This window comes from Maniola hyperantus, chromosome 1 (genome assembly GCF_902806685.2).
Source record: "Maniola hyperantus chromosome 1, iAphHyp1.2, whole genome shotgun sequence".
NCBI lineage: Eukaryota > Metazoa > Arthropoda > Insecta > Lepidoptera > Nymphalidae > Maniola > Maniola hyperantus.
Window position 1 is genome coordinate 4,328,687 of NC_048536.1, and position 14,431 is coordinate 4,343,117.

General features: G+C 37.0%; 2 protein-coding genes across 2 annotated transcripts in view; both read left to right on the forward strand.

Moving 5' to 3' along the window:
- wg (wingless) overlaps positions 1–14,431 on the forward strand; it is a 32,825-nt gene that overhangs the window by 5,541 nt on the left and 12,853 nt on the right. Inside the window, exon 2 of the mRNA XM_034984625.2 lies at positions 9,276–9,538. Coding sequence (XP_034840516.1) covers positions 9,276–9,538 — 263 coding nt within the window. The remainder of the gene's footprint in view (positions 1–9,275; positions 9,539–14,431) is intronic.
- On the forward strand, positions 1,333–3,466 carry LOC138402396 (uncharacterized). Its single transcript, XM_069498722.1, has one exon. The coding sequence runs from the start codon at positions 1,684–1,686 to the stop codon at positions 2,773–2,775; it is 1,092 nt and encodes a 363-aa protein (XP_069354823.1). The 5' UTR covers positions 1,333–1,683; the 3' UTR covers positions 2,776–3,466.

Below are 14,431 nucleotides of genomic sequence, written 5' to 3' on the forward strand. Positions count from 1 at the left end.
GCGAGACGAATCACGAAGCCACCTACGCTTGTGGGAGCCGACGAATTCGAAACATTTAATTTGAAGTTAGAAGTATTTGGGTGTGAATAATTTGTGATCGATACAAGTTGCATAGCTTAAGATTTAAGTAGGTAGGTATACCTAACTGACAAAAATGTAAATTCCTGACGGGTTGATATGTTGATGAAATGACATGAAAAATTGAAATAACCACAGGAGATAATATAGATATATAATATTATTATAATCATATAGACTTGAAGCATGTGAGGCCTTCGTTATTTTATAAAAGCTGAAAGTTTATCTGCGCATTATCCCTAACACAGGGAGGAACGATTAACGACTATGAAGTTTTGATCATAATGGCTTTGGCAGATAACAGGTAAGAAAAACGTATAAAATCGTCAAACTCAAAGTATAAAGTCATTTTTTTATGTTTTCTTCGGAATAGTATTAAAAATCACGTCATGCATTGCCAGACACTTACCTAGTTACCACTTATCGTGGCAACTTCTTGCCCGACACAGAGTGTCTTATAAAGTGCGAAAGTGTGTCTGTCTGTCTGTCTGTCTGTCTATCTATCTGTTACCTCCCTTTTCACAGTCCGTTCGCTTCAATTTTGACGAAATTTGAAACAGGAAAAATCAAAGGGTTCCCACGAAATTTTTACAAAACCTAAATCCACACAGACTAGTAATTTATAAAGTAAATGTGTGTACTACAATAGTTTTTATACACAAGTGTATCAAGTAAGTATATTTGTAGTAAAGTAACTAGAACTTTTCTCAAGGTAACAGTACTTAGTAAAAATGCTCACATACATTCACATAATCATGACATGACTCTTTAAGTAAATGATCTAATAAAAAGTATTAATTATTAATTAGTAATGGGTAATTAGTGTTTCCTAAACCGTTCGCAAATGTCAATTAAAAGTTAAAAGGTACCGAAAACCTCATTAGACGTGAGAATCGTAATTACCCGAAAGGTATTTAGGTGTGAGACCAATCAACTGAAGTCGGTTTGTGTGGTAGGTAGCGATGTAATCCTGGTTTTAGGTATTTATTAGCGAAGTTATCCTTGTTTTATTTATAGGACACTAAATAATGCCATACAACAACTACGAGAGACCTGTGTCCAGCAGTGGACGTCTATGATCATCAGATCATTATGATGATGAAATATTCCCCCCCTCGCGCGCTGCGGGTACATAACGTCAGTGTAGCATCTCCGTTGCAAATTTAACTTTTTAAAATAAATTAAGCACAATTCAGCTACCATTTAGTGTTACATTACTTTTATGGACCGAAAGCATACTGAAAAATCATTATAAGCGATATGGAATGCAGTAAAAATCTAAAAACAGTGAAACAAATTGTAATCAGTGCATAGTGAATTATCTTAGTGAAGTGTCATCACTCAAAGTACCTTCGTAGATTTGCATATTTTCTGACGTAAACAAAAATATTCCGAAACTTATTTTCGCCCGAGACTCATGTAACTACGATGGCGCAGTGTACAGCATAGTGGACTGAATATCTGTATTGCTTAAGTATATTCATGGTTCAAACCTCGTACCATCACATAGTCTGTTTATCTTTTTTTATTTATTTTTTATTTTATTATAAATATATGAGAAAAGTATTTTGAACTTTTTGGCTTTTATACATATTTTAACCGAAAATGCTCGGCTTATGTGCAGCTTGTAATAGCAATGTCTTAGTCACGCAAAAAAGATTGAAGTGCTCTGTCGGGAGTTGCGGTCTACTGTACCATAGCGAGTGCGTAAACTATGACGACACTAATCCATCAAACCGAGCGACATGGGTCTGTCCTTCTTGCACGGCTAGCAAGCCAAAACAAGATAACAGTAATACACCAATTCAGGGCAGAAACCGCAAGCAGCTATCGCCCGATAATGCAACCGTCTTACCGCCGCTATTGGGCACGACAAGTGGTCCAAATCAAGAGATCATTATAAACGAGATTAGGAATTTGCGTCGTGAAATGAAGGAACACTTTGAAAACCAACAAGTATGCCTAAATAAGTTCGATGCCAAGCTTACTGAAGTCCAAAAAGAAGTTAGGGACCTTGGAGGTAAATTTTGTACGCTAAAGGAAGAAGTGGACGAGCTAACAAAGTCTGTGCAATACTTGTCTAATGCTTATGATGACCAGATTGGGTTAAATGCAGAATCCAAAAAGTCCCTGGAAAATCTAAATATGGAAAACCAAAACTTGCGATCGCAAATGACGGAACTGAATAGCAAAATTGATCATTTTGAGCAGCAAGCTAGAGATTGTAACGTAGAGCTTCAGTGCATCCCGGAAACAAAAAATGAGAATATTCTCACCATTGTCCAGCAGATGGCATCAGTGGTCGCTTGCGACTTAACAGATGGCAGCATATTGAACTTCCACAGAGTTGCTAAGATGGATACACAGTCCCAACGTCCGCGAAACATTGTAGTGAAGTTGTCTAGCCCAAGAGTACGGGATGACTTGCTTGCGGCCGTAAAACACTTTAACAAGAAAAATCCACAGAACAAGCTGAATACATCTCATTTGGGTTTTGCTGGTCAAACCATACCTATATACATTATGGAACATTTGTCCCCGAAGAATAAAAAGTTACATGCTGCCACTAGACTAGCTGCGAAAGAGAAAAAATATGAATTTGTGTGGATAAGAAATGGTCATATATTTGTTCGTAAAAACAATGAAGCTGCAGCACTGTGGATAAAAAATACTGAAACTCTAAACGGCTTAAATTAGTATATAATTTCTGTATGCATGCATTAACATTTTTGTTGTATAAAATTCACATTAAATATTTTTTATCAAAATGTACGAGGTCTAAGGACCAAGACGGAAGATATCTATACATCGGCTTTATGTCATGACTACGATTTAATAATCTTAACTGAAACTTGGCTGAACAACACGGTTTTTGATAATGAAATCCTAGATAGTCGTTATATTTTACACAGGCGAGATCGCTCTTCGTGTCCACTATCTTGCCATAAAAAAGAAGGCGGTGGGGTAGCAATTGCCGTTAGTAAAAAATTTGAGTCTGTGAGGAAGTACGAATGGGAATCTGAATGTGAAGATTTATGGATAGCGATTAAAGTTAGTCATAACATCTTTATATATGTTTGTGGTGTTTACGTTCCTCCCCCAGTTAAGGAAGATTACTTGGAATGCTTTTTTAAAAGTGTGACTGATATTTGTAATAACAAAATATGTCAAGATTCACTAACTCTTATCGTTGGCGATTTTAATTTATCTAACATTTCTTGGGTAACTGATATAAATGGTAGTGGTTTAGTGTCTGGTCAACTATGTAACAATATAGATAGTGTCTTTTTGGAAAACATTGCTTTCAATAACTTGAAACAATGTAATCCTATTCAAAATATAAACGACCGTATTTTAGACTTAGTTCTTACAAATAATTCTGATTGGATACAAGTAAAAAAAAGAAGATAATGCTTTAGTTAAAATTGACAACCATCATCCACCTCTACAAATTATTCTAAAAGTAAATTGTAACCGCCACATGAAACCTTCTCGAACACCATTTCTTAACTTCTTCTTATGTGACTATGATAATGTCTGTAACGAACTGGATCAAATAGACTGGTTGTCTCTTTTTCAAAATGTTCACTCGGTCGATGCTAAATTAGACATATTTTACCAGACACTAATGCCCATTATTCATAGACATACGCCTATGCGGAAATCGCGAGATAGTCACTATCCTATATGGTTCTCAGGTCTACTATTACGAGCATTAAAGGAAAAGGCAAAAGTCCACCATAAAAGCAAAAAATATAATAATTCAATGGATAAATTTTCATATAAATTACTACGAGAACGTTGCGCCATTATGGTGAAAGATTGTTATAATAATTTTAAAAAACGCGTTGTTGAATGTATTCGTGACGATCCTACCTACTTTTGGAAGTTCTTTAAACAACAGCGTAAAAATGGTACCAATTGTATTCCGAACGAAATGATTCTGGATAATTTTGTAGCCAAAGGAGGAAAGAATGTATGCGACGCCTTTGCTAAACATTTTTCATCGGTCTACACAAACACCAGTAACTGTCAAGTAGGCAATTCACCAATCCTAAACAATACCATTCCCACTGCTTCATTCGGTACTTGTCAACTGACTGAAAAAGAAGTTTTAAAACATCTCTTACACTTAGATTCACTTAAAGGGCCCGGCCCAGACCTTCTTTCCCCATTATTTCTTAAAAAATGCGCCCACAAATTAGTTAAGCCACTAACTCTCATCTATAATTATTCTTTGCAAACGGGTATATTTCCTACCAAATGGAAAATTGCATATATCACACCAGTCCATAAGTCAGGCAACTCAAAAGATATAAAAAACTACCGGCCTATATCTATTTTATCAGTTTGTGGTAAAGTCTTAGAAAGCTTAGTTCAAAAACAAATTTATTCTCACATAGCTCCTTATCTTGATCCTAATCAACATGGGTTTCGCCCTCACAAATCTACAACCTCTAACTTAGTTAGTTATATTTCAGACATCGCTGAGATTGTCGATGCTACTGGTGAGGTACATGCAATTTACACTGATTTTCGAAAAGCATTCGACATGGTGAACCATAACATCTTGTTATTAAAAATTGAGTTTTTGGGAATTCATGGCTCATTGTTACGTTGGTGTGAATCTTACTTAAGAAATCGGTCGCAACTTGTTGCTGTTAATGGTTTTAAGTCTTATGAGATAAAAATAACATCGGGTGTACCTCAAGGATCACATCTAGGTCCCACGTTTTTTCTAATTTTTATAAATGATTTGGCACTCAAGTTAAATTCTAAATTCAAAATGTTTGCAGACGATATGAAAATTTACAAAACTATTAACAGCCAAGCTGACGTGATAACACTACAAAATGATATTGATGCTGTTCACTCTTGGTGCACCAATAATGGTATGTCCTTAAATATTGAAAAGTGTTTCCACATTAAATTCACCAGAAGAAAAAATCCGCTAGACTGTGTCTATAAAATAAACGAGGTTATTCTTAAGGAAGTTTACAGTATGAGAGACCTTGGTGTAATTGTAGACTCCGCTTTAAGTTTTCGTCCACATATCGAGCAAATAACATCGAAAGCTTCAAAGATATCTGGACTAGTCTTCAGACAAATGAAAATATTCAAGGATCCCAGTTTATCTATTCTCGTCTTCAATAGTATTGTCCGTAGCATCCTTGAATATTGCAGCACAGTATGGAGTCCAGGGTATCAAGTTCATTCCGATAGAATAGAACGAATTCAAAAACGGTTTCTATACCATCTGTCTTACAAGGACTTCAAATGTAACAAATTGTTTTCGTATGATTCTCGTCTCTCTTACTATAAAATGAAATCGCTAAAGGATCGTAGAAAGATTGCGGATGTTATTTTTCTGGCAAAGCTAATGAAGGGTCTCATTGATGCACCTGAATTACTTGAACGCTTAAAGTTCGTTGTGCCTCGTGACTGTAGCCGCTTACACAATCGTAAGACTTTCTGTTTGCCTCCAGCCAAGACCAATCTCGGACTTCATAGTCCGCTATATAGAATGCTATTCCTTGCAAATTGTCATAGAGATGTTATAGATATCTTCTGTGACAGTATACCCACAATAAAAAATAAATTAAGTACCTTGATAAGTTAGTAAGTTAGGAAATCTGTGCATTGTTAGTTGTAAGTTAACCTTTTTTTTTCTTTTTGTTTGTTAGAAACTATTTTGTACAAGTTTTGTTCTTGTTTAGTTGCGCTGTAGTTATTGTACCACCTAATCGCGCATGCCACGTCCACATCTAGTAGACACAATTAACAACTAACATTTCTGTATATCTTTTAACTTGTTATCATACAATAATTGTAGTCAGTTTTGTGGACTAATAAAAAAAAAAAAAAAAAATAATTCCATTAATCAACCTACCTATTGTTAAAAACCTGGAGAGTGACGTAGGCTACTTCTTATAACGGAAAATCAAAGAGCTGAGAGAGATGACGAAGTCGCGGTCATCAGCTAGTGTTACAATAAAACTTAAAGCTAATATTTGTAATTTTGGGCAGATTTACGTACAGTTAACGAACTATCAGTAACTAGCTTTTGCTCGCAACTTCGTCCGCGTGGACTACACAAATTTCAAACCCCTATTTCACCCCCTTAGGGGTTAAATTTTTAAAAATCTTTTCTTAGCGGATGCCTACGTCATATTAGCTATCTGCATGCCAAATTCCAGCCCGATCCGTCAAGTAGTTTGAGCTGTGTGTTTGATAGATCAGTCAGTCAGCCAATCAGTCAGTCAGTCACCTTTTCCTTTTATATATTTAGATGAGATCCGTAGGAGAACTAGAGTAACCGACATATAGCTCAACGGGTTGCAAAGCTGAAGTGGCAATGGGCAGGGCACATGGTTCGTAAAACCGATAGACGTTGGGGTCCCAAGGTGCTGGAATGGCGACTTCTCACTGGAAGACGCAATGTTGGAAGACCCCCCACTAGGTGGACGGATGACATCAGATGAGTTGCTGGATTCAAGCGGCGCAAGACCGTGGCGTGTGGAAGTCCCTACAAGAGAACTTTGTCCAGCAGTGGACGTCTATCGGTTGATGATGATGGTGAATGAATTATCTTAAACACTTGTACTCAGGGCTTAAACTATTTTACGTGAGTATTACGTGCATGGTTAATAATAATAGGGAACCTTTGGGAGCGGCTTGTGGTAAAGCCGTTCCGCTATGTAACTTTGCGTTCCGGTGCATTTACTATTATCCGTTCAGATGCCCGAACAAATATTATCCGGTAAACGATTTCAATATACTTAGGTACAAAGCACTTGACCAGTTCAAAGCTTAAGAGTGGACACATTATAGTTTAATGGGCTATGTTTGACCTCAGATGTCTGTGATCCACTTCTTTATAAGGCTTCGTACCTCAATCGCGCTATAAGATTTCGGACATGCACACTCTCCGCGTCAGTCGAACCAGTAAATTCAAGGATCGCATGTCTCGGGGTGTTTTCCCTTCCGCAAAAGAAGCAGCCTTCGATTCGCCTCTTGTAATACTTAGTCGAATTGGTAATGTTAGTTCCACATTTCTCTCATTTCAAAACCATGGCCAGCTAGTTCAAGTTTACGTAAAGTCAAAAGTGCATGCAACGTATAGACTGTAAGTAGATATACCGTATAGTGTAGTGTACACCTTTAGTGTAAACGTAGTCGAATAGCAACTCGGAGTCGGGAGAGACAATATTTGTTATTTTGACACATTCACACAGTCTTTATCGTTGTCCAAACATCACGCTTGCTCGTGAAAGCTATTCATTATTTTCCCCTCGTGTCTCATATTTGGTTTCCTACAGTGACAAGTGTAGGAACTTTGACGGACATAATGTCCTCCTTGTTTCAAATGAAATTAACAACATCAGCTGTCAACAAAATATGTGAAGAAGTATCAAAAGTCAAATTATTTTTCAGAATAAGTAACATGTTACGCTTACTGGTCGTCAAAATTGTTAATTTGTAAGATGATATAGTGGTAATAATTTATATTTAATTACGTACTGATAGCTAAAGCTACGATTATAACACCATTAGATCAGAGACCCTAAGTGTTTTGTACCTAAGGATTACAACTTTTTTTGAACTTAAATAAGTTCAAAAAAATTGTACATGAAGGATGGAACATACATTCAAGTGGATGATCTAGGTATAAGATTGTCAAACTGAATCTTCTTAAAGTGACAGAACAAGGCAATTTCTTCAGTCATCACTGATAGAGATTTCGATTTAAAAAAATTACAACAGTTAAAATATCAAGCATCCCCATTTTCCTATCGAGTTGACACTTAATATACTGCCGAGTTTCTCGCTGGCTCTGCTAAGTAGAATCTTCATTCCGAACCGGTAGTAGAATCTTGACGTATCACAACAGACACTAGTTAAGTTATCCTACATGAAATAAATAAATTCATAATAACATTAAAATTACCTTCGTCAAAGTCGTCCGCTCTACAAGTATGTTAACTCAAAACATATCATAGTTTTAAGAGAACCAACGATGTCTCCATGAATTCTCAAAGGAAATGTGAATTTCCGACGAACGGGCTCATATTTACGTAACACTTGACTACAAAGAAAGGTAAATAGAGAAGCAAAATTATTTCCAGCGCGCACGGCTTCGTTTTTGTGAGCTCTCCTTTCATTACGAGATTTTTGACTACTACATGAATATAAAATTGCTACGAAATGTACATCTCCTGTTGTGAAACAAAAGCTGATGTGTGAGTGTCAATTTGGAGCGATTCCACGAGCAATGTACGTGGTCTCGGGTGATTTTAGAGCATTCCTTTTCCGTGGGTATGCACACATCAGGTGAGCCAGAGCCGAGATCCTCGTCTGAGTCAATAGGACGAGATGTCGATCGCTCTTCTTGTATTTACTCGCTCAGCCCTTGAGGATTAATGCGCGACGCAAATATTTATCTAAACGTCTGCAGATTGACAGTTCGGACTTCGGACGTCAATTGTTTGTTGTCTTTACCTTCCCAAATGAGCATTTCATTTCGAGTTGCACCCATTGCCTTAAGTGGCATTCAGGATTGTTTGTTTGGTTTTTTACCAAGTTCTCAGGGTTCCTTCGCGTGATGTTTGGCATTGTCTTTCGCAATGGTGACAAAAGTCAATTTAACAAACGTAGACACTGAAAGGCACTTCTTATCTGGTTTATTGTTTGGAGACCGTATTTCGTTACTTATTTTTGACACCTTCGTGTTTAACATCACTTGCTAGGTTTTGTTTTACGCCAGTCGATGTACTTTTGTATCAGCTGCGCGATTGCGGGAGAATGACAGCTACAATGTCACGATCGCAATCATCTCTGATTGGTTAACGCTCGATCACTATTGGCTACAATGCATTGTTGCAACAAGAATCGTACAAATTCAGCCAATCAGAACAATTGAGATTGTAATAATGATTGATGCAGGTTTTAGACAATCGCCCTATTAAACTATCAAACGTAACTTTTTGTACGGACTACGATACCAATATTTTTAAAATTTTAATGATAGTGTTTTTACCTGCACTTCAAGGGAATTTCTAAATAATTTTAAATACATATCATTTTTTTTTATGTATTTAAAAATATTTACGATACCAATTTCTAAAATGTATAAATTAGAAAATACTGATTTTAATAATGTAGATATCATAGATTAATTTTCCTTAATTTTGTTACAGGGGTATCGCAAAAGCGGGCGAACCAAATAATCTATCACCCTTATCTCCAGGGGTCCTGTACATGGACCCAGCTGTTCACGCAACCTTAAGAAGAAAACAGCGAAGGTTAGCGAGAGAGAACCCTGGGGTTCTAGCAGCAGTAGCCAAAGGAGCCAGCATGGCTGTAGCCGAATGCCAGCATCAATTCAAATATAGAAGGTGGAACTGCTCCACAAGAAATTTTTTGAGAGGGAAGAATCTCTTCGGCAAAATTGTTGACAGAGGTAAGGCTTTTATAATATTAACATACCTACCTAATGATTAAAATAGAAGAATTTCTCTATTGTGACAGAGATACCTACCTGTAACATATGAGTTTGCGAATTTGTAATCAGAAGTTTCATAAAGAATACTCTGTATACTCTGTACTGTATACTAATACTAGGTAACAATATTATATTTTTAATTTGTACGTAGATAATATTATGTATTAAGAATAGCGATCGTTTATCTCGTTAATCGTAAAAAACAAAATTTTAATGATGTGGTCAAAAGAATTCCAGTATAAGATGCTTTTAATTTGATAATAATGTATTCAGAATATTGCGTGCTGCCTTTACCTACTGCAGCGCATATGGCCTCAATAAACATAAAATTTTAGTTTTATAAATTGTTTAGTATGGATTTAATTAAGAATAAATTTTGATAAAGACTGACAAGTTAATGCCTGAGCCACGATTATCCTTTTGGAAATGAACAAAAAACAAGGAGCTTATACATAGCAAATATGACACGAGTCATTCGTTTGTCTCAATTTTGTCCCAAACAAAAAGCACAAAACACTAAAAAGAACTTTAAAAGATAATCTCTAAATACCCATCGAGAATACCACGGAAACAGATTAAGATGCATTGAGATGTTTGAACGTATTTAAAAAAAACAGGATCGAAATTTTCCTTTCAATACGAAATTTTTAAAAGATACAGAAAGATTTGTTTTTTAATACAGTCTACAAGTCCCTAATCCGAGTTAACAAAGAGTGGCTACAAATTAAGTGATATCTTTGGTTGGCAACCCTTTTAAGAGATGTTATCTCGTTCAGCGGGAGGGTAGCGCGCCGGGGGCACATATAAAGGGCTCATCAAGATAAAACATCCTGGATCAATTACATGCGACCGAGTGACGTTCCGAATCCCGTTTGTCGATGGCCCTTTTATTTATTCCATTATGAATTCATTCCGAATGCCTCACGATAAACGATTTATTTTTTCATCCGGGCAGTGTTTCATATCGATTGGATATTTTTGATTTTGGAATTGGAACTTCGAAGCAGACTTAATTCCGCTCCGATGCGTCCTAATGAAAAAGGTAAACAATGTTCTATTTTTAAAAATACCTGCACACAATAGCATTAGTATCGATTCTATTTACGAGTTGACAATAATGAAATAGATTTTATCGACAGCATTAGATAAAAATCAGCAAACACGTAACTATGATTAAAAGCTCCGTTGTAGTGTAGAAAAAGTATGGTGCAGTGTGTAGTCGGCCAATATGATGTAGCGGGTAGGCTATAATAAAAAGGCGAGATTAAATTTATAAAAGGTGCACTTACGAAAATTAAAATGTTATAACAAGGCTGCGTTCGCCCGCTTTTGACATTGGCGAAGTGTCGAGGACTCTATTCGGGGTGTGGCAAGGTCGAAAGTAAATTGTACTTGAGTTTCGCGTGTGTACAAATTAATTTTGTACCTCAAATCAGGGCTGCCCTATCTCCGGTGTCCGATTTCGATGCTTTGTGCGCGATATGCCTTATTATGAGCCTGCGAACTGCGAACATCTGGTCCGTACTTCACATTATTCGCTATTAGCAAAAAAGAGGTCGTATTGTAAAAATCAAAAGTATCTCGATTTTTTTGTTGTGTTAACCAAAACAAATGCGATTTGATGCATAAGCAACTTTGGACCGAAATAGAAACAGCTTTACTTCAGGGGTCGGGCAGCGTCGGGGGGTTATCTTGGAAATTAAAAGCGTTCGCGTCGATATCTTGGTCTAATTCGATCTCATTTGAAATACAACGATATCTGGAGACGTGGGTACCTACGTGCCGTGCGCCACGGTTATTGACCCCCCGTTTCTTGCGTTAATGAAAAACGTAAACGCTCTCCGTAAATGATGTCTCTATTAACTCGCACTTCTCTGTCGAAGTCGCAGTTGGAATACAGCTAGCTCTTAAAAGGTTAAACTTACAACTTTTTGGAGAGGGGCACAACTTTCTTACTGTTCCTTTTTTAACGTACTACGTAACGTTAACTAAGTATAAAACATGATTCATTATATTTTAAAAATCACTATCATAATTATTAGTCAATGAAATCACTCTAAATATATGTATAAAAGGAAAAGGTGATTGACTCACTGACTGACTGACTGACTGACTGACTGATCTATCAACGGACTCAAGCTACTGGATGGATTGGGCTGAAATTTGGCATGCAGATGGCTATTATGACGCAGGCATCCGCTAAGAAAGGATTTGAAAATTCAATCCCTTGAGTGAAATAGGGATTTGAAATTTGTGTAGTCCACGCGGACACGAAGTCGCGAGTTACACTAGTTAAATAATATAGGAATAGGCACCTCCTAGGCCTATTGAGTTTAAAAAATAAATTAAGTCTCACATATTTTGGTACCTGTCGCAATTTAGCAAAGTCATTAAGTAATACCTAATATCATAAATTGTTAGGATTTTCAAACAATCGGGTCGACGGATGAGGTCGACTGAAGGTTGTTGATCCAAATTAAGGATATTTTGCTAAGTTTTCAAACGTCCAAGACAGTAAAACCTTTTAATATTATTTTCATTAATCAGTAAAACTGATAACGAATAGCAATCAGATTCATAATTATGTTTACATAAGATTAAGTTTGGTCGAAGAAAAATCCGGTTTCGATCGTCACCGGCCGGCGCGGGCACGCATAGACAAGTTGACCACTTGAATGGACCTGCTCATTCACTAAATCAAAGAGAATCGTTTTAGAGCCAAGCGATTAGCTCTGTCTTGTTTATGTAAGTAGAATAATGTAAATTGCTAAGACAGAACCAATTAAGGCGATAAAGTTCATTAATGCGAGACCAGCAATTACTCAGGTGCTCTTTTTTCTCCAGACCCACACGGGGACATGAGCGAGGCAATAAAATAATTATACACTGACAATCGTGAACAGAACGCCTAGAGCAAATATAAATATTGATCTCCGTTTCAACACAAACTATCACAAAGAGCATGTAACATTTTTCTAAATTAAAAGCCAGATATAGCACGCGGACCACCGTCGTAATAATTTCACTCGGTAAAAAGAGCAAAACTCAATACTCGTGCATAATTTATGTTATATGCGTGTGCATTTAGAGCATATTACTTTATTAAGGGCAAGCAGGGCGGGCGAATCGCGCGGGCCGATATTACAGGCCGGCCGCAAATATCTGCCGATAAACTTTTTTAATACATTGCAATTACGTTCATTTGAGGAACGCATAAAAACGGACAAGCGATCGCGGCGGGAGCTCCATACTTCAACTCATTAAGAAAAAAAAATCGTAAATATGATTTCGAATCGCTCCAACTCGAGCACCCAAATCGTTGAATAGAGTTTGCTCGCCATAATTACAGTTTCACCGGACAAAGCCCCCCCGGCTGGGGCAGCAATAATTACTAATATACACGTCGACACTCGACACGCCATTGATGACTTGACGCGACATCTTCATTTCATTGTGGTGTAAACCTCAAGGATCGTATTAACACAAATGATGACAACGGCACAATAGTGCTGTCTTTATAGAGCGGGTCATTGTTGACTCGAGAATAGAAAAATATATGGGCCGGTACCCCGCGGCGCGGACGCGGCCTCCTGCGGCGCGGTTTGCGACCGGCCGGAATCGTGTCGCTCCACGGAAGCCCCGTTTACACCTATCGCAGCTTCTAATGGCAGGTAACGCGCCCAATAAAACGACCTTTCTCAAAATATTTCCTGTTTTGAAGGTTTCGTCTCTTAGCCCCCGAGATTCCATCGTCGTGGGTGGATAAAACGTATAAAACGATCCACACCGAAAATAAAACCGATATAAAATGCCTTCGACGAAATATTTAATGCTCAATTAGATAAGCGTTTTGTGTTTTGTGGAGTTTGAATTGTTTTTAAGTTCGATTTGTGATTGAAAAAGGACGAAATGAATTTTATATCTCCCTAATAACCGTCAGTGTGGGATTATTTTTACAAAACGATTCGCGATTGAGTCGTATTATTTATGAACAGTTGAAGTTCTTTTTTTAAAAGAAAATATTTTTTTAGTGTTTTTTCGCTCAGTTTGAAAACAAACGTCTTTGTTCATTGTGTGAATGGGTGTACGGAGTGGTAGATGGTAGCGAGTGGTAGCCTCGAGCGCTTTGTGCCACTCACAATGAGTGATATATGAGCGACGTAATTTTGAATTGTCACAGCGAAGACTCGCTCAGAGGATTCAATGTGAAATTATCACCCGTACACGGCATAACGAAAATGAGTTATAGCTTTTATGGCTCCTTTCTCGTTGCGCCGTCACAGCGGAAATTATCTTCGCTACTCAACATCTTCTGTCTGTTCTTGATAACTTATTCTATTACTAACTGCTGTAGGTCTAAGTTCTAACCCGTTGTAACACCACAATGTAGTTGTTAGCTTACATAGCGTAACATCATTATCATTCTCTATTACAATCGTAAATACTTTATAATCTTAAGCTAAGAATTTTTCACGAAAATAATATATTTTTCAAACAAATTGATAACATAAATTGAGCAGGCAATCTTCAACTATCAACGTTACAAATAGATAAATGTTATAGTCTTATTCTAAGTACAAATTCTCTCGCTCCAAGACCAAAATTTGAACAAAATGAAATCCACAAAACTACCATTATATTCTCGTAAAATAATGTAAAACACTAATAAATGACTTCATTAGTGTCGATGTCCGTCCTCAATAGGTCGACGTCTAAACCGGCCAGACAACGTATTATAAAACGGGTGATTTATGGTTGTTTTGAGTAATTACATCTCATCAAATTTGAATAATGCGAGTTGCCATAAATAATAAGTTACGAGAGGCGCGACGCGCGAAATCGTCATAAGTC